Source organism: Oxyura jamaicensis, chromosome 1 (genome assembly GCF_011077185.1).
Source record: "Oxyura jamaicensis isolate SHBP4307 breed ruddy duck chromosome 1, BPBGC_Ojam_1.0, whole genome shotgun sequence".
Lineage (NCBI taxonomy): Eukaryota > Metazoa > Chordata > Aves > Anseriformes > Anatidae > Oxyura > Oxyura jamaicensis.
The window spans coordinates 80850139-80869292 of NC_048893.1; the positions used below are offsets into that span (position 1 = coordinate 80850139).

At 50.8% G+C, this 19154-nt stretch overlaps 2 protein-coding genes and 1 non-coding gene across 6 annotated transcripts; all 3 read right to left on the reverse strand.

Annotated features, from left to right (window-relative positions):
- Nucleotides 1-1467: 1467 nt before the first annotated feature.
- Nucleotides 1468-16544, reverse strand: PTPN6 (protein tyrosine phosphatase non-receptor type 6). 3 transcript variants are annotated; one of them, XM_035313792.1, is made up of 16 exons: nucleotides 16239-16540; nucleotides 16009-16106; nucleotides 9272-9394; nucleotides 8760-8954; nucleotides 6548-6770; nucleotides 5740-5856; nucleotides 5471-5584; nucleotides 4942-5038; nucleotides 4367-4446; nucleotides 4124-4273; nucleotides 3879-4010; nucleotides 3468-3622; nucleotides 3060-3127; nucleotides 2729-2880; nucleotides 2299-2396; nucleotides 1468-2181 (listed from the first exon to the last, which is right to left on the reverse strand). In XM_035313792.1, exons 2-16 carry the CDS (start codon nucleotides 16020-16022, stop codon nucleotides 2073-2075), a joined length of 1827 nt encoding a protein of 608 aa, XP_035169683.1. In that variant the 5' UTR covers nucleotides 16023-16106; nucleotides 16239-16540; the 3' UTR covers nucleotides 1468-2072. The 3 variants fall into 3 exon arrangements, with proteins under 3 accessions (XP_035169683.1, XP_035169677.1, XP_035169687.1); XM_035313786.1 differs by having other exon boundaries at nucleotides 1468-2184; nucleotides 16239-16536; XM_035313796.1 differs by lacking the exons at nucleotides 1468-2181; nucleotides 2299-2396 and adding an exon at nucleotides 2458-2614 and having other exon boundaries at nucleotides 2699-2880; nucleotides 16239-16544.
- Nucleotides 16545-18151: 1607 nt separating this feature from the next.
- Nucleotides 18152-18995, reverse strand: C1H12orf57 (chromosome 1 C12orf57 homolog). Of its 2 annotated transcripts, none has more exons than XM_035313902.1 (3): nucleotides 18887-18995; nucleotides 18571-18749; nucleotides 18152-18502 (listed from the first exon to the last, which is right to left on the reverse strand). In XM_035313902.1, exons 2-3 carry the CDS (start codon nucleotides 18692-18694, stop codon nucleotides 18354-18356), a joined length of 273 nt encoding a protein of 90 aa, XP_035169793.1. In that variant the 5' UTR covers nucleotides 18695-18749; nucleotides 18887-18995; the 3' UTR covers nucleotides 18152-18353. The 2 variants fall into 2 exon arrangements, with proteins under 2 accessions (XP_035169793.1, XP_035169786.1); XM_035313895.1 differs by having other exon boundaries at nucleotides 18571-18747; nucleotides 18822-18984.
- Nucleotides 18951-19009, reverse strand: LOC118160989. Its single transcript, XR_004747802.1, has one exon. It is a non-coding gene; the product is annotated as a U7 small nuclear RNA (small nuclear RNA).
- Between the last annotated feature and the right edge of the window lie 145 nt (nucleotides 19010-19154).

Consider the following 19154-nt stretch of genomic DNA (forward strand, 5'->3'; position numbering starts at 1 on the left):
CTTACCAGTTCTTAGGCAGGTACGTCGCCTTGCAGGCTCATTGGCCGTTTCCACTGAATTACAAGCTACGTGGGTCGGAGCTCAAGGTAATGTCTCATTTATTCTCTTTTTCTCCCCATTCACACATCTGGATTTGCGCTCTACGCTGAGAGGAAAGAATATGGTCCTAGGATCACTGCACCAAAGCCAGGGAAAATTACAGCTAGGTTTCTCAAGCGCTCACTACGGTCTGGTGTCAGGTGAGAGTGATTGATTATTACATTCCCTAAATGCCATTATCTTCATCCACAGGGACTAGATGTGTCTCAGACCAGAAGAAATTCTCTCTCCCACATTTGCAGGCATTCTTGGTCTGAGTCCCAGGCAGGGACAGAGCTCTTCTACCTATCAGTTCTAACCAGATTCTAGGCCAGGCCACCTCACCAATCTTTAATTATCAAGTGCCCACAGATCAAGCAGTGCCTGTAAATTAAAGATTCCCCAGCATGCCTGTTACCTAGTCCAACTGCCCCTTTTTGCAGATAAAGCCATGGCTTTATCCAAGCCCAGAGTTCTCCCACATGTTTTCTAGCTACAGCCCATGGAACGGGGCCTAGCTTTAACTGGCATGACCGTTAAAAGCCATGCTGAGGCTCATTGCCACCACCAAAGGCAGGCTACAGTACTTCGGAACGCACCAGCCTTCACAGATTCGTAGAAAATGGTGGTGGGAAGGGGCCTCGGGAGGACTTTAGTCCAGGTTTCTGCTGGAAACTTGCCAGCAGATCACATGAGCTGTGACTTTGTCCACTCAAGTACTGAAAACCATCAAGATCAGAGTGTCTGCTCTGACCTTCTGTTTGAATGGTGCCTGATGAGCATATTGGTGTTCAACCTGAGCCTCCCAGGCTGCAGTTTGGAGCCATTGCCTCTGGTTCTACTGTGTGCCACTATCTTCAGCTTCGTGAGGCTCCTCCGTTTAGTTGAAAATGAGAGCAGCTTACTCCTCAGCCTACTCTTTACCAGACTAAACAAGCCAGCTCCCTTAACGCCTTGTAGGCAACTGGCTCTCATCTGTGAAACCAGGGTGTGGCCGTGCTCTGGTCTGTAAAGATGAAATTTCAGTTCGACCAAGCAATGCCTAGGAAGGAGCATTCAGCTTCCCTGTTTGCTGAAGCAGCCCTTACGGTTTAGCTGCCAGCTCAGCTGGATACCAGCTGGCTAACTAATGATCTGGGGACGTGAAGACAACTTTTCCAAATACCAAAATATAAGTGCAAAAGTCTGTGCCTGAGTTTCTCACAGCTGACCTTCAGTGACGAGACTTAACCCGATGTCTATAAACACTCAAGTCTCATCTCACAGTTAAGACGCCACCATACGGGTGCCAGAACTGATGAAAACTAAGCCAGCGCTGTTGTAAGTCTGCAGGACTGTAAATGAAACCAGGAGAACAGCAATACTCCAATTCTAGAGAAAAGTTTCAGGTCAGTGTTCAAACAAATACACTTTTATTTACAAACACAAGTGAAAACATGGCCATCACATCAAATTCTGGCATATTTACAGGATCAAAGAGAAAAGGTTGGGGGGTACAGGGTCAGGATAAAGAAAATAGGAAGTTGCCTGTTGAATTATAGAGAGGCGAAGCTGAAACAGGCCCAAAATGCCTTATTTTAAAAGATGAGGCTTCAGGGAACACCAAACAGGCTAAACTCTTTAACTCACAATGGCAGGTAGAGATGTAGCTCCTGTAAAGCTCTTCCATAGCTCCTCAAGGAAAGGAACTGCTGAAGCAGAGGTGAGTTTAGGTGCCAGTGTGCACACACCAAGGGAAAGAAGGGGTGTGTTTTTGTTTTTTTTTTTCCCTGTTAATGAATGCTGAAGGACAATGAGAGAGTTCATAGGCCTGTGTGGGCAAGGAACAGTGAAGTCAGCTGAGCTGGAAAGCAGCCTGGTTCAGAGCACTGAAAGATGGCATGGAAGAAAGGGGGAAGGCCTAGTTCCAGTCCGTGAGATGGGAATGTGAGACAGGCCAGCCTGGATCCAACCTCCAGTTCTGCACTCCATGTTCAAAACCTGCTTATTTATGCTTATTTTTTCTTTACTGAGCCTTTCAGCTTCTTGTCTGAGGAGAGCTGTTTCCGTACTTTCTCCTCCTTTTTGCCCAAGTTCTCATAAACTGTTGACTCCTCTTTCTGCCTGCTAGACCACGAAAAAACGGGAAAAATTGAGCAGAAAAGAAAAGCCACCAAACCAGCAGTGAGAGCATTGCCAGAGGCAGACATAGATCGGCCTCTGCTTCAGGTCAGCACTTACTTGGAGGATTTTCTTGAGGCCTTGGCATGCACGTTCTTCATTGCAGGCGGGTAGGCAATATTCCCATACTCAGACTCATTGTGCTTGCTTTTCTGAGACTACAGGAGAGAAGATGCAAGCTGAGAAGAGTACAGTCTGGGAAAAGCATGCGAGGCATCATGCTAAGATCTCAGTGGACGGTTTTGGCTGAAGTCCTCAGGCTCAGTGCATTCTGCCCACCCCAGCCCAGAGGAACACACGTGTTCTTGTGTAGGAGTGAAGAGCGGGGCAACAAATTTCTGGAGGCACTGACATGCCTCAGTGTGATGTGTTTTGGCTAAAGAGTACTAAACAGCTGCAAGGTAGTGAATGTTTAAGGCTTAGGGCTTGGGCTCGGAGCCCACGCCATGCTGGGCTTCAACTCATGGGACAGGAGAGTCTGCTTTCTCACCTGGATAACCTCCAGCTTTTTCTTGGTTGTCTCTATGAACTGGCAGATGGCCATGTAGATGAACTTGTACTGGGCCTCTGTCTGCACCATCCCCGAGCGCTGGGACCTCACCATCTGGATGGTCTTCTGGATGTCAATGTCACAGTCCAGTCCTAGCAAGGAGCACCAGAAAAGCTTTGCACGTGTTTGCTGACCCCACCCCCCAATTCTGCACCAAAAGCAGTCACAGTGGAGCTCAGTCAAGAAGTTTTTAACTCCCTTAACCCCTCTATGGACCTCCCACCCCACCTTCCTGCTTAGCATCTTCCAAGACACTTTGAGGTCCTCTTACCCTTGGTGGAGATTGTTTCCACTATCATATCAATGACGATGATAGTCCCCGTGCGGCCAATCCCAGCACTGCAAGGAGAGGACAAGCAGAGATCAGAGCTGCCTGTACACCAATACCTACGTCCACCCAGCTGAGCACAGACCAAGGTCCTGACACAAAATGCAGCTGTTTCTGGGGGAGCTGTTTCATGCAGCACTTGTAGCAGCTGTTCACTGGTGCCACAAAAGAGTCAAGGATTCAACAGGCAGCAAAGTTTGGTTTGGGGACATCCAAGATGAGAGAGGGTTGGCATGTGCTTCCCTCACACGTCCTAGGGAACAGCTGGTGCAGCAGGACAGAGACTTTATGCCTCCACCCCTTCCCTATGAAAGGATGGAGAATGCTTCAAACCCTAGCTTCTGTACCAACCTGCAATGCACCAGAATAGGCCCAGCAGCTGGGATGCTCTCCTGCTTCTGGTTTATCTGGTCGAGGAAGCTCAGCACTCCTCCTGGCTCACTGGGGACACCGTGGTCAGGCCAGCTCAGGTACTGGTAGTGCCAGATCTCACGCACAGCATCACCCTGATAATAAAAACACCCCACTGGCAAAACTGCAACCCAGACACAACCCTGGCCTCTGTCCCAAAGAGAGCTAGGTTTTAAGCCAAAGTTTTGTGCACCCCTTGGTGATTCCACCAGTGGCCCAGCCCAAAACAGGTGGGAACAACAACCCTGGAATGATGCAAGAGCAGCACCACCACAGCACCCAGCAGTTCCCAGCCTTAGCCATACATTACACCCACAGGCTCCTTGGCAGTCCCCAGCCAGGCACACTCACGTCATTCTTCGGACACACGCAGAGGTGGCGGAGTTTGTATTCCAGTGCATCGTGCTCCCCAGTGTTCTCCACAAGGTAGGGACCATATTCTTTTGTGCTGCCCACCTCTGGCCAGTAGGGCACGCATTTATTCTGTGTAGAGAGAGGGGAGGTTGAAGACAGGCAAAAGGCAGGAAAGGGAAGGAAAACAGTCGTGGCTGAAGGGGAAAAGAGGGCAGCTCCAACACCTGCAAACAGCTACTTACCCGCCCTTTTTCTACCTCCCGCGTGGTCATCACAATAATGCGTGTGTTCTCCTGCCACACCATTTGCCAGAAGTCATTGACTGTGGCATCCAGGCAGCCCTGGCTAGCAATGTAGGTCTTGGTGCACTCGTCTGGGCTGATCAGATTGTTCTGAGGGTGAACAGGGGAAGGTCAGGAGGGCTGCAGGAGTTGGCAGGCTTTCCCCCCCACCTTGGACATATAGCCATCTTTCAAAAGCCTCACCTTGACGTAGTTGGCATTGATGTAGTCAGATCCAGGGATATTTGGGTCCCTTCCTTGGAGGATGACTCTAGAGTGATCAACTAGGGGTGCAGCAAAAGAATAAACAGAGTTATGGGATACTTGGTGCCCAGTGACATGAAGCTCCTTCACTGCCCCATGCCACCTCATTCACAATACCCAGTGCACACAGTATGGGTATATTTTCATACCCATTTCATATATTTACGTATTTTCAACTCCTTCTCTGAGGTCAGACCAGTTTTAACCTGTGTTTCCGTTTCTCTCCCCCCCTCATGACAGACCATAACATAAGCTAGTCTGCTGCAAACTTCCCTCCTTCCTTCCTTCCAGGTCATGAAAATTTTTTGACCTCTTACCAGCTCTTAAATTCTCAGTTTAAGGGCCTCATAATCATAATGCAGACCTCATAATCCACTCTGGAAGACAGAGCAGGCCGAGACAGGGCCAGAGATGACTTGGACAACTCCCCTGTCTCTGTCTACTTGTTTGTTGACTTCTTTTTTATTATTATTACTTTTTTTTTTTTTTTTTTACAGCAGAGGGGCAGGACTCACAGGGCAAGATGTTCTTGTATCGGTTCTTGCTCTTGTTTTCAGGTCTCTGGCCCTCATGACGGTCAAACAGCTGCTTGGCTTCCTGTTTTTGCAGGCTCTGAAAACAGGAGAAAGTGATGGCAAAGTCACAACATATGACGGAGAAGGTGGACACTTAAAGGAAGGGTGACAACTCTTAGGACACATGGGTATGCTTGTGGGGGAGCAGAGAAGTGAAAAGTAAACCTAGACTTGAGAAGTCCAAGTTTCGTGCCCTTACTGTCTTGGTGACTAGTTCTTCTATCCATGAAAAAGTACATTTCTGCCTCAGTGGGTTAAATCACTTAAAGATGGCACTTATACCCCTCCCACACCCCGCCCCCGAGGAACAGGATCCAAATAGACTTCTTTCAGAGATAAATCAACATGGATTTACAAGAATTCCTGGGAAGTTTGTGTCCAGAAAGAAATCAGGGATGATGGATAACGAGGTGGTGCACAGGAACTCCCCCCAGATTTCCCCAGAGTAATTTTCCCAGCAGTTTCTTACATCAAATTCCTCCCAGAATCCAGCCTTGGATGTTTCTTCAGATACACTCTTCTTGTTCAGTTCTTGCACTCTGTTCTCGATGTCAGCAGCATTCACCCTTGTAGCATAGTAGGGCTGGGGACAGGAAAACACAACGGGTTGGCATGAGAGAGATGCTGCTGGAGTTCAAAGTCTCCTTCGTGTGCTATGGAGAAGAGAGACACAGAGCAGAAACAAACAGCAAGGATCCCTCCAAAGGATCCCTGAGAAAAAGAGGAGTCAGGATCTACCTGCTTCAGGTATACAAAGGAGCCAGACACTTCCTCAATTCCAGTCTTCTTGAAGTGTTCCACCAGATCTGCCAAGCTGTCAAACTTCTCAGCACCTCCAACTGTATAACGTCCATTCTAAACGGAGGAAGAACGTGTTAGGTCCCATAGCATTCCTACAGGCAGAGCTGATAATGCTCCGGAAAAAGGTGACGCTGAGGTGCAGAGTCACAGGCACCACTTTGTGGAAAAACAAGGAGCTCAAATGGCAGTTTGCCCTGAGAGCACTAAATTTTGTAACGTGGTGAGCTGACTCCTCCTCAGCGGATGGGAGCCTGGAGAAGTTATATTCCCTTCAGCTCTCCTTTAGTTAGCTGCTTTCTGTCCTTAAAATCTCCCTCTGTTCCCCATGTCGTTTCACATGAAAGAGAGAACCTGTGACAGTGAGATGCAACGTCCTCCAGACTAAGTCTGGAGACCCTGCAGTTGCTCCTTCCTTCTCCAAGAGCTTTTGATAAACTCATCATCAGGCCGTGAATCCTCCTGTCTCTTTCACCAAAGACTCCCCGTGACAGAGCCCTCAGACACAGCTACTCCCGCTTCCCTCCACATCTGGACACCCAGCACAGCCAACAGCCACCCAGTCCTGGGTGAGGACATAGGGAACCTGCAGGGTGACAGCACTTCAATCCAAATTCATAAACACTGGTAATCAAGCTGACAGGTTTTTTTTGTTCGTTCATTTGTTTTTTTTTTTGAGGATGTGATCAGCAGAGATACGTAGAGGCCACTTCTACTCCCCTTTCCTTTAGCTCTCCCGCCTGCTCACCTCACACATGATTTTGACGTGGGTGACTTTGAGACGGGCCCCGGAGGCACTGCTTGCCCCAGCTGGTGGAGCATCAGACCCGGGTTTGAGTTGGTCGGTCAGGACAGACAAGACAAAATCCCCAGGCTTGCTGAGGCTCTCCCGCACCAAGAAGGTCCAAGGTGTGGCTTTGACCTGGAGAAGTGACTCAGCTGCAGCACCTGACAGATGCCCATGGTACCATCTAGAAAAATAAAATAAAATAAAAATAGGGGAAGGTCAGAAGAGAGGTGGAGATAGAAGTGGAATGAATGCCAGGAGCCGCCGGGAGCCCACATTCTGCTTCTGGTACTTTTCACTGTTGTTGATCCACGTGCACGTTCATGCCCTCGCTGCAGACTGAGGCATTCTCTGCCCTACTGCAGGGCCGGCTCAGGGCTCAGAGGGACACAAACATGGTGCAAATGGCACAGCTAATGCCAAGCCCCTTCACACATGTGAAGGTCTCAGGGAGGTGCGCGCCTGCCTGGTGGGATCTGGCAGCACACCGGGGTCAAGGTGCACTGCTCCCGCTGCCCCCACCTGCTGCTGTAGGCTCTGCTGGGTCTGGACCCGTCTCAGCCTTGGTGCTCCTGTCTGAAAGCCATGCTCACCGCGGCTCTGTCCTGTTTCCACAAAGCTCCCCTGGCAGCTGCAGCCACAGCCATTTGGGCCATCTCCCCTGGTGAGCAGCATTTCAAAAGCAGGTAGCTCTTGCATCAGACCGACTTGCAACGCCTCTTCCTGCTGCTGCTCACTTCAGGTACTGCAGAAATCACCAGGCGTACCAGTACATCGCTGCACACGCTGCAGTCAAGGCCGGGCAGATGCTTAGATGAGCCACGGTAGCAGGTTTGCTGCTGTGGTATGATGAATTTTGAATTGTTACAGCTCCTCTGCTACCTATTCCCAGGAAGTAAAATCTAGCTCAGGAGGCCATGCCACAGTCACAGAAACAGCTGGGCATTCACTCACCCGTGCTCTAGACTCAGCTAAGTCCTGCATCCAGCCACAGCAACCCATTCCTCTACGCAACCTCTAGGAATCATTTTGAGGGCAAGATGTGGCAGGCAATTATCGTGTCTCAGCACTGGCCGGCTTTAATTTCTGTTCATCTTCACCTCGTGCACTGCAAGAAGCAGCTGGTGACTTCATGGCACGGCAACTACCCGTTTCCGACCCTCTTCCCAAAGAAGCATGCAGTCACCGTCCGCCAGTGCTGAGATGTCCCCTGGGGAACGTTTGGTTCCCCTCCTGCCCAGGAAAGAAGTCTCCGGGACCCCCCTGCCCACGTAGGAAGGAGTCAGCGGGTCCTGTCCCCCCCTCCTCCCCCCCAGCAGAGCCCAGCTCTTCAGAGCCACGTGATGGAAAATCACTTGGGGAGAGAGTGAGAGGAGCTTTCGTAAGAGCCTGGTTGGGGGGGGGGGGGGGGGGGGAGAAGTTTCCAACCGCAGGGGAGGAAGAGAGGAAACTGCAGGGCCACGGCGCAACGGCCTCGAGTGGAGAGGACGGCCAGTACGCAGACACTGCCCGCTTTGCACCGCTGCCCCGGAGCACACCGGGGTGTACCCAGGCACGTCCCGCACGGCGTGGGTGTCCCCTGCTCCCCAGGTGCACCAGGAGGACCTGCCTGCTCCCCACCCAGAGCCTGCCCCCGCCCCAGGGCACAGCACGACTGCTCCCCAGGCTGCGTCAGGGAGGCTGAAAGCACAGCACAAGGGCAAAACCACCTGATTTGATTTAACTTGGTGTCAGAGATGTATGCAAAGCAGGGACAGGAAGGAGGCTGAGCAGGCCAGGAATAGCAGGTGAGCGTGGCCCCGCTCAGCCACATGTGTCAGCCAGGCCTGGGATGAGCAAGGAGGTTTGGGGCTCCCACACACCATGCCACCCTGCGTACCGCTGTGGATACGACTTACACCACAACCATTGCTTTTTGTGAACACTGCGTAAACAGCGAAGGCAACAAGAAACCAAAGGTATAAATAGAGCCCTATCAGGTCTGCTGTGATGGGATGAGGCACGTCCAGCTGCTGGTGGGGACGTTGTCGCTGGGGAAGCACAGGAGGATACGGGAGCCAGGAGACACTTTTTGCAGGGTGCCCTCTGGGGCTGCGGGCAAGGCAGAGAGAAGGCCACGGAGCATGGAGGAGGTCTCATCACAGACATACCAGAAGCTTTGCTTTCTCCATACCTCTCTGTAGTGGGGTCAGAGCAGTTGAGAGGGTATCGCAGGTCGATGATGGTTCCATCTTTGTCCTGCAGCGAGCCCTGTTGCTGTGTATAGTATTCCACCAGTTCTGACAAGGTGGCAAACTTCTCCCCTCCATACAGGTCATAGAAATCCCCGGTATTCTGGATGCGGATGTGGGTTACCTGGTCACCAACCCTGGGGAATGATGCACAGAGTAGTCCAGTGAGGCAGTTGGATAAGAGGCAGAAAATGTGAAGCCTCTGCCTGCATCACCTCCTGCCACGGAACCATGGTAAACCGTCCCAGTGGAAGGAGATGATTGGGAAAAGAAGCTCCTGAGGCAACTTAAGTGAGGGTCCAGAAGGTACTGGGAAGCTCAGATTCTTTTACAGCATAGAGAGAAGTCAAAGGAATAATGAGATGGTGAAGGAGAGACCCCAGGACTCATGAGGACCTAAGCATTCTACACATGCAAACCTGGAAAGACAGAGGTTGGGGTCCAGGTTACCTACCGAACTGAAAGGGAAAAATCCCCCTGATTTTTCCGACTGGGTCTGGCTAGAAAGCTCCCATGGACACCTCGTCCCTTCAGTAAGGCTTCAGCTTCCAGCCCACTCAGGTCACGATGAAACCACCTAGCAGAGGAGATGGAAACAGAACCAAGTAAATGAAAAATCGCAGGCACTGTTGTGGAGACATGCAGTGAAGAATGGTCCCCAGTCAGCATCCCTAGAGATACCTATTGCAGGTGACAACCAGCAACAGCACGAAGGATTCCTTCGTGCCCGTTACCCCCCACAGCCTATGAAAGGTTTCCATCGAGATACAGCTACCAAGATCATCCCCTCCGAGCTGCCCTACTTTGCTGGTTCCCCTCCCCATGCACACATTTCTCAGACCCTCTTACCTCACCATTGTGGAGGGAAGAAGAAGAGGAGGCCAAGTGGCTACCACCAAAGCAACTCAGAAAACACAGAGGAAAAATCTCTTTGCACTGGTGAGAAAAGGGAAGTCGGAGGTCCGCGATGGAGCACCCGACACCAAGCTCTTTCTGCGCCTTTTGGGAGCTGGCCATGTATCACTCCTGGTGTCTACTGTTAGTCCATTCGGCCCCTCTCCATCACCCCGTTCCTTGATGTGCGCCTTGATCTCGCGGCCCTCTGCGCACTGCTGCAGGGCACGGGCAGGAGCAGCCCAGCACACAGCTGGGCACGCGCAGCTCCAGGAACAGGAAGCGCTCTGAGCCATCAGCTCCCCAGCCCCAAGCTGCTTTGCACACACTTCTGCTTCTCCTTTTGCGTCTTTCCTCCCCAGCCCCCCTGTTATTCTTGGGTCCTTGCTTTTTTTTTTTTTTTTTCACATCAGTTTTGACTCTACCAGTGTTTCTAAGGTCCCAGCCATGGTCACAAAATTCAGTTCTGCGAGCCCTCTCTCTGTTCCCCTTCTTTTCCAAGAGGTCAATAAGAAGCATGAGTGTTTCTTACCCTTGAATCCTTACAGTGTGCCGGGGGGGGCCACGGCTGCCTAAGGTGACCCCCACATCTGCAAGGCTGAAGCAGGCAGCGCAGGCCGGCTCGCATTCAGCAACGAAGCGCCCTACGAGTTACGGCCGCGCAGACACGCAGCTCGGTTCTGCTGGGCCGCCCTCAGCTACGTAGCCGAAACCTCTGTGGCCCTGCTCGCTGATGAACTCTCTTGGCAGACAAATATCCCGTGTGCTCTGTACAGCCACAGAGGGAAGCTGTGCAACCCCAGGCGTGCAGGCTGTGAGAGGCCCAGGCTAGCACTCTAAGCGCAGCAGGAGCATCCTGACAACAGCCTGCCTGGAGGATGCAGCCGTGAGAGAAGCACTGGTAGCTCCAAAGGGCGGGAGGGGCAGGTGTTGAAGCTGCCCAGGGAAGCAGGCAGAGAGCAGGATGATGAAATATAGCCTGTGGTGGGCCCACACAGCATCAAGAGAGCTTAGCCTAGGACCTTCGAGATCCCAGCACAGCACAGCGAGGACAAAGCTGTAAATCTGTACACCCAGATAGAAAGAAAGAAAAGTGACCATTTCCAGTTAACTAGCCACTTCCAGCTACAGCCCGTGACTACCCTTTTCCATAGCACTGATTTTGAAGTCCACATTTCTTAGGAATGAATGGGAGCGATGCAACAGCCACAGAGGGCAATCCAGCTGGCCAAGGAGCCTGACTTCCTTGGAACCATCTCAGCTACCCTGTGTGGTAGCTAAGACGCGTGGTGTGGGCAGCAAGGACAGCAAGAGACTTGCTCATTTGAGCTTGTTGCAGACTTCCCTACGCACCACCAGACTGGGAAATCCTGCAAATAGCTGATCTGTCTGCTAGTAGTGGCCAAGACATACAGAAACTAACAGCGAAGGGAAGTGCAGGAGACACGAACAGAGAAACTAAACTTCATTGCTAGAAAGACTGCGCAGGCAGCTACAATGCCTTCCTTCGAAATGCTTCCAGTTTCACACAGATGACAAGCTGGGATGTGGTGAGCTGCAGGAATCCAGCTGTATTGACTTAAAACTGATATACATATATATATATATATTTAAAAATAAAAAAAAAAATGAGACTTTAAAGGCACAGAAACCTGCAACTCAAAGAAACCAATTTTACACAAAGAACGGGCTACACCTAAATCAGAGCCACTGACATAGAAAACTGGCACAGAAAACAAGTATTGTTTAGTGATTAGACAGAAACTTTTGGGCAAAAGTCCCCAAAGGGAATTCCTGCTATATCAGATATAATCTGATTGGATATTATTGTTATATATTGGATAATATATACCCCAGCCTGTACATATACCAGGTGCGGAATCCAGCACTTGCTGTTGTTAAATTTCACGTTGTTGTTGATAGCCCAGCCCTCTAATTTGTCCAGATCTCTCTGCCTCTCTACCCTCAAGGGAGTCGACAGCTCCTCCTAATTTAGTGTCACCTGCAAACCTACTTTGTATTCATTCAAATCCCCCGTCCAGATCATTTGTAAGAACATTGAAGAGAACTGGTTCCAAAATGGAGCTGTGGGGAACCCCGCTAGCAACTGGCTACCCAGCTAATTGTACCCCATTAACTGTAACCCTTTGAGCCTGACCTGTCAGCCAGTCGTTCACCAGCTGTACTCTGTGTTTTTCTATCGGTATTCTGGACATTTTGTCCAAAAGGATACTCTGAGGGACGGTATCAAAGGCATTTGCTGAAATCCAAAAGGATTACATCTACTGGCTTCCCTTGGCCAACTAGACCAAAGACACCAAGGTAACTAATTAAAAACTACCAAAGAGAATTTCCAGCTGGTAAGGTAGGGAAATATCGCAGTAGAGAAACAATTGCTTGGTATCTTCCAGGTTGATTTATGGAATGGTCAGAGCATGCAACGACAGACTTCGTAATATAATTAACAGGTCAAGAGATTTGAGGCTGCTCTTATGATGTTGTTTGGCTTTTAGTACAACACAGATGGTAGAACCTCATCATGTAAATTCTTTGTGGAGCAAAGCCACAGCTAGTAAATGAACATGTTTAGAAGGGAGGATAAACAAGGTGGCTAATTAAGAGGTACATGCATCTGGACTGCTGTAAAAAGGACACCAAGAAACAGGCACGGTCCAGCACAGGGCCATTAAGGCAGCGAGGAGCTCAGAGGCTGAGAGCTAGGTTTGTTCAGCCTAGAGAAAAGATGGTTAATAAGGGATTTAAATAGCAGTCTAAGAATATCTAAAAGGAGAGTGGAGGTTTTAGAGATGATGGAGCCAAATTCTGCTCTGTGGGTCACAGCAAGAGGAAAAGAGGCAACAGGCCTAACTTGCAGACAGGGAAATTCTGATCAGGTATCAGGAAAAACGGCACATACACAAGGGGTGGCTCAGCAACTGCCACGCGTGTCCAGAGAGGCTGAAGAATCTCCACTGCCTAAAATGTGCTAGACTAACCTGAAAAAGGCTCAGAGCAACCTGATCTGTCTCACTTTTGAGACAGCTCTACTGTGAGCAGGTGCTTGGACTAAGCCATCTAGAGATTAAAATGGTTGTCCAAGGAAGAGTAGGAGGAGAGGTTATGCACAGAGGTCATCGTCATCGTCAACCCGCCCTCTCATGCTCCCTAAACTTCTATTTGCAGCTACCATAGTCAACTCTCAAGTCCATAAGAAACTGAGCAATGAGTTCCACTGTTAAGACTCGGGACCAACACCTCCTTTGGCTTGCTTATAACCTGTTTCCTGCCCATTTTTATTAACACACAGTTGTTGTAAAAATAATAATAATAAAAAACATCAATGACCAACTCCTAATTCATACTCACTCCACCCAAGCTGCTCACGATTTTACAGATCTCTAACTTCTATATCTTTCCTCAGCTGTTTCCCAAGCTGAAGAAGCCAACCCTATTTTAGATGGCCTCCATACAGAACTATCCCATGCTTCTGATCATTTATGTTGTCCTTCTTTGAGATGTTTCCAACTCTGTTTTATTGTTTTGGAGATGAGGGCAAAAGGTGACCCAAAACTGCCCAGTGTTCAAAACACTGCTGAGACATAAGCATACAAAGACACCGTGATGATTTCTGCCATCGTTCACCACAACCATGCATAAAGCAAACATTTGCATGGACTTGATGATGACAGTCTTGCTCCAGGGAGGTTACAAGTAGTTCACAGATGTTTTACATGTAAATTTTGAGCTATTTTTCTCCATGAGAGCAAACTATGCCTGACAAATTTGGTGGCCTTCTACAATGGGGTTATGGCATTGTTGGATAAAGGAAGAGCAACTCATGTCATCTGCTTGACCTTGTGCAAAGCGTTTGACGCTGTTTGCCACAACACCTTCATCTCTAGATTGGAGAGACATTGATTTGACAGATGGACCACTTGGCGGATAAGGAATTGGCGGGATGGCATAGCATAGAATTGCTTGGTTGGAAGGGACCTTCAAAGATCATCTAACCTAACTGCCTGAATTATTCAGGGCTAACCAAAAGTTAAAGCATATTTCTGAGGGCATTTTGCAAACATCTCTTGAACAATGACAAGCACAGGGCATCAGCCACCTCGCAAGGAAGCCTGTGCCAGTGTTTGTCCACCCTCACAATAAAGAATTTTTTCCTTATGTCTAGTCTGAACCTCCTCTGGTGAAATTTCATGCCACTTCTGTGCATCTTGTCATCAGTCACCAGGAAGATAAATAAGACCATCACCTCCCCTTCAACTTACTCTCCTCAGGAAGTCATAGAGAGCAAGGATAGTTGCAGTCAAAGAGTTGTGGTCAATGGCTCAATGTCCAGGTGGAGACCAGTGATGAGTGGCATTTCCCAGGGAATGGTACTGGGACCAGTGCTGTTTAACATCTTTGTCCATGTTGGCAACATGGACAGTGGGATCGAGCGCACCCTCGGCAAGTTTGGCAATGACACCATGCTGAGTGGTGGCAGTCAACATGCTGGAGAGATGGGATGCCATCCAGAGAGAACTGGACTGGCTTGAGAGATGGGCCTGTGCAAAACTCATGAAGTTCAACAAGGCCAGTTTCAAGATCCTACACCTGGGTTGAAGCAATCCCGAGCACAAATACAGGCCTGGCAATGAGTGGATTGAGAGCAGCCCTGCAGAGAAGGACTTGGGGGTATTGGTGGATAAAAAGCTTGAAATGAGATTATCAGGGGGCTGGGGCACCTCTCCTATGAAGGCAAGCTGAGAAAGTTGGATTAGTTCAGTCTAGAGAAGAGACTACTCCAGGGAGACCTTATAGCAGCCTTCCAATACCTAAAGGGGGCCTGCAAGAAAGATGGGCAGAGACTCTACCACTGCACATAGTGTATACGATGAAGAGTAACAATTTTAAAATGAAAGCAGGTAAATTTAGATGAGACATTAGGAAGAAATTCTTTAATATGAGGGTGGTGAGGCACTGGAACAGGTTGCCCAGAGAAGCTGTGGATGTCCCATCCATGGAAGTATTCAAGTCCAGGCTGGATGGGGCTTTGGGCAACCTGGTCTAGTGGGAGGTGTCCACGCCCACAGCAGGGGCATTGGCATTAGATGATCTTTAAGGTCCCTTCCAACCTAAACCATTCTATGAACAGTGTTTTACATATGCCTGTATTGAATTTCATCTCCTGACCTGTTGCCTGCCCGTTGACTATCATAAGGTCCTTCTGCAATTATTCAGTCAGCTCCTACCCTACTATCCTGACTAACTTTTCTAACCATGGTTAATTTTTTCACCTCACTATTCAAGCTCTATTTGGTCATTTGGAAATATGCTGAACAGTGCACAGTTCAGGTCAGACCCGTACATGTCACCACTGATAACTTCCCTTTGCTGTAAAGACTGAACATTTATTCCCACCTTCCATTTCCTATTTTCAACAAATTATTCACTCAAGAAAAGTGTCAGCTTCTCTCTAATACCATAACTTCAGCTTTGTTTAGACTTACGTGAGAAAATCTTGTCAAATTCTGTTTTGGAAAGACAGACCTCCCTTGTCCGCAAGCTGGCTAAGTTCCTCAAAATATCTAGTTCTGCAAGACAGGATTTGCCTTCACAAAAGCAGATGTTTTTTCCTTCTTTGATATCATAGTCATTGCTTTCTCTGTTACCTCTTGCCCAGATACTGACTTAACTGGGTTGTTCTACTCTCACGTTTGGGGGAACGTCACCTGTGCCAGAGCAGCTCAGGTCTTAGTGTTAGTGTAAAGCTGCTGCTAGTGAGCGGCCGTACGGACCATCGCCCTGTGGCCTGCCCAAGCCATATGCTCCGTCAGGCCATGGGACCACAGGACAAACAGATTCTACCCACAGACTAATGAGAATCCCCTCTCCTTACACCACGTCACTACAGCCCCCAGGGCAGAGCACCTGTTTGTACCAATGGCAAAGTTTTTCCTGTCCTGCTGTTCCATGAAGGACTATAAAGACTGTAGCAAAACAAAAATCACCAGGATTAAAATCGCCACCCACCTGGCCTCCCTCTGTACTAAAGCATTCTGAGGTGCTGCAGCTTCAGGGCTCGCAGAATAACTGCGGTGAACTGGGCACCACAAACTGCTCTTTCCTTATCAAAGCGAGGATGAGCAACAGTAACAGCTATAACAATCTAAAACACTAAAGCTCCGGTCCTCCAGCTCTCTGTTTGCAGTTCTTATCCCTTCTGTGCTCAATTCCTACTCTCAGCACTTTATTTTTTCCCTCCAGCTCTGTTTTCTTGCTTTAACTAGCACACACAGCACTCACCCGCAGGATGGCATCAGGGCCGTGACTCGCAGATCCCCACTGGTGGGCAATTAACAGCAGCTGGTGGAGGAAGAACCACAGCCCTTAGCCAGGGCGTCCTGCCGAAAAAAAAGAAAGCAAGACGGGAAGTAGCAGGGGTGAGCTCACACCCTCACAGCACGGCTGGATGCTCACGGCAGCTAATTCCCAGGCTCGGGAAGGAGCAGCTGACAGTGCATCCTGTGACTCACCTGTGTCTGGTCCGCACAGGCACAGTCCTGAACTCCGCCTGTTCCTGGGCAGACTGAAGAAGGTGGTAGCTCCAGGCTAGGTAAAGCGTAGGCCTCGGCCAGCGGGCTTAATTTTCACCTATTTGCAAAACACTTCCTGGGCTGTAGTTAATAAATAATTAGCGGGGTGGGGGATGGCCAAAACCAAGCTGGGAGATGCAGGTAGAGACGGAAGGGACTGAGTTCTCTTCCTGCCTCCTATCCGCTAAGTTCACGCCCTCACTGGCTACATTCCTACATGGTTTGTAACCAAAAGGCACAGAGTGCAAAACCCAGCACAGCTCACACCTGACTCGCAGCCCCCCTGCGCTCCCAGGCCTGGCTTCCTCACCACCAGCCCTTCCCAAAGACGGCAGCACCTCCAAGGGCAACAGGCACAGAAGCCAGGCAGCTACCAACGACCAGGCACATCTGATGCCCCTTCATCTGGGAGGTGGAAATACAGAAAACTTCACGGGGGGAGAACCTGCTCCTCTGCATCTCCCTCTCTTCATTCCCAGAAAATGCAGCGCAGTGACACATTGTCCGTGTTGTTCTAATTCAGGCCGCTGCCAAAAGGGGCAAGCCCAGCCTTCCCTCCGCTGCCAGTCCTTGCAGTGTCCTGCTGCTATTTTTATCGTTAGGTCTGACACCTTTGTTCACACATTCAGACGGAAAGCAACAAGGCAGCCACAGAAGTTTCTGGTAGGAGCATGTAAGAGAGTTCACGGTACTGACCTGCTGGTGACAGTGGTCTGGTTGCAACCACTTGCTGAGCAGCACCACGTTACATTCGGGATCGCATTACCTGGTATGTTTCAAAGAGCACATTTGTAAGTGCTCGCTGGTGCAGAGAGATTTCGGCAAATTAGAGGGCTGGGCTATCAACAACCATAAGAAATTTAACAACAGCAAGTGCTGGGTTCTGCAGCTGGGATGAGGCAGTGGCTATACATATGGACTGGGGGAGGAGAGGCTGGAGATCAGCCCCACAGAAAGGGATCTGAGGTTTTGGTCAACAAGATGAGATGAATCAAGCGTGCCCTGGCAGCCAAAAGGGCTAACTGCACCCTGGGGTACATCAGGCACGGCATTGCTAGCTGGCCGAGGGAAGTGATGGTGCAGCTCTGCGCTAGTGCAGCCTCACCCTGAGTGCTGTATTCAGCTTCGGGTGCCACAACAGAGGAAGGACATAAAACTATCAGAGCGTCCAAAGCAGGGCTATGAAGATGGGAAAGCGTCTGGAGGGCAAGACGCATGAGTAAGGGCTGAGGTCCCTGGGTTTGCTCAGCCCCAAGCAGAGCAGGCCGAGGGGAGGCCTCATGGCGGCCTGCAGCTCCCTCACGAGGGGAGCAGAGGGGCAGGCGCTGAGCTCTGCTCTCTGGGGACAGCGACAGGACCCGAGGGAACGGCATGGAGCTGGGACAGGGGAGGGTCAGGCTGGGTGCTAGGGAAAGGTTCTGCACTGAGAGGACAGTCAGGCACTGTAACAAGCTCCCTAGCCAGGGCAGCGAGCACAGCAGCAAGCCTGTTGGTGTTCAAGAAGCGCTTGGACAACACATGGTTTGATTTTTGGGTGGTCCTCTGTGTTGGACTCAGTGATCCTTGTGGGTCCCTTCCAACTCAGGATATTCTGATTCTAGATGAGGCTTAGCATCTCTTAAACGATGTTAAAAAAGTCAGTCACTTAGACACCAAGCCTTGTGCTTTCATGCTGAGGATTGCAGTAGCAGTTACATTTGCATAGCTTGGTACACACCAGCCCCTTGTGATGGTACCTCAGCTTTCATCAGATGAAACATCAGATGTGAAGTGGGCATCACTCTAACTCCCCTGCATCAGGGAGAAGGATTTGTACCCGAGGATCAGCTCATGTCTGATCATAAATCACTAAGGACGTTTTCAAGACGTTCTTTATTCACAAACAGACCAACGCACACACACAACAAACCCAATTGCTTTTGGATCAACACCTCCCTCGTTCAACCTCTCCATGTCTCAGGGCTGACGGGCCAGCAGCGCAGGCAGCCCCCGGCCACGCGAAGACGGCTCCGCTCGGAGCGCCGCAGACCACCAGGGCCGGCGGAGCTCTGGGTTTCACGAGGTGGCCACTCCGCCGGTGCCGGCGCCGTGCGGGGGCAGCGTCATGGGTGGCAGGAACATGGCCTTGAGCTTGCCGGACATGCTGGCGATCTCCGGGTCCTGCGACTCGTAGGACTTGATCAGCCGGGCGAACTTGAGGACCCCTGCAAAGGGAGCGGCTGGGCAGCGGGCGCAGCGCAGGGCTGATCCCAGCGGGGAGCACAGCACCCACCTTCGCCGTCGCTGCTGAAGCCGTAGGCTTTGATCACGTCCTGCTGGATCTGCGTGGCCACGGGCAGCAGGAACTGCAGCATCTTGCCCATGTCGTTGCACGCGTTGTCCCGGGCCTCGTCCATGCGCTGCGCGTTCTCGGGCGCCCCGAACGCCTTGATCACCTCGGCCAGCACCACTGCGGGCACACGCACGCCTCAGCGCCGGCCCCGCCGCGGGACCCGGGCCGGTCGCAGCCCTCCCCCGCCTCACCCTTGGCCTGCTCGGCGCTCAGCGGCGCGGCCGGGCCCTGTGCGGAGGCCGCCATCTTGCCCGCCCGTCCCCCTCAACGCCACGCCGCCTTGCGCATGCGCGGCCCCGCCCTGTCATTGCACCGCCAGGGGCGGCTTCCCGCGCGCGGGAAACCTGCTGGACAAATACTAAAAGAGCTGAAATCACTGCGCGGGGGCTGCCGCCGCGCCCTGCCCACATCGGGCCCACCCCCCGCCAGGTCACGGTGAGAGAGAGTTTCTTGTGGGATGTCCCCCAAGCTGCTCCCCGTGCTCTCCCCCGTGCCTGGCACCGCTCGGTCCCCACCGCAGCGGC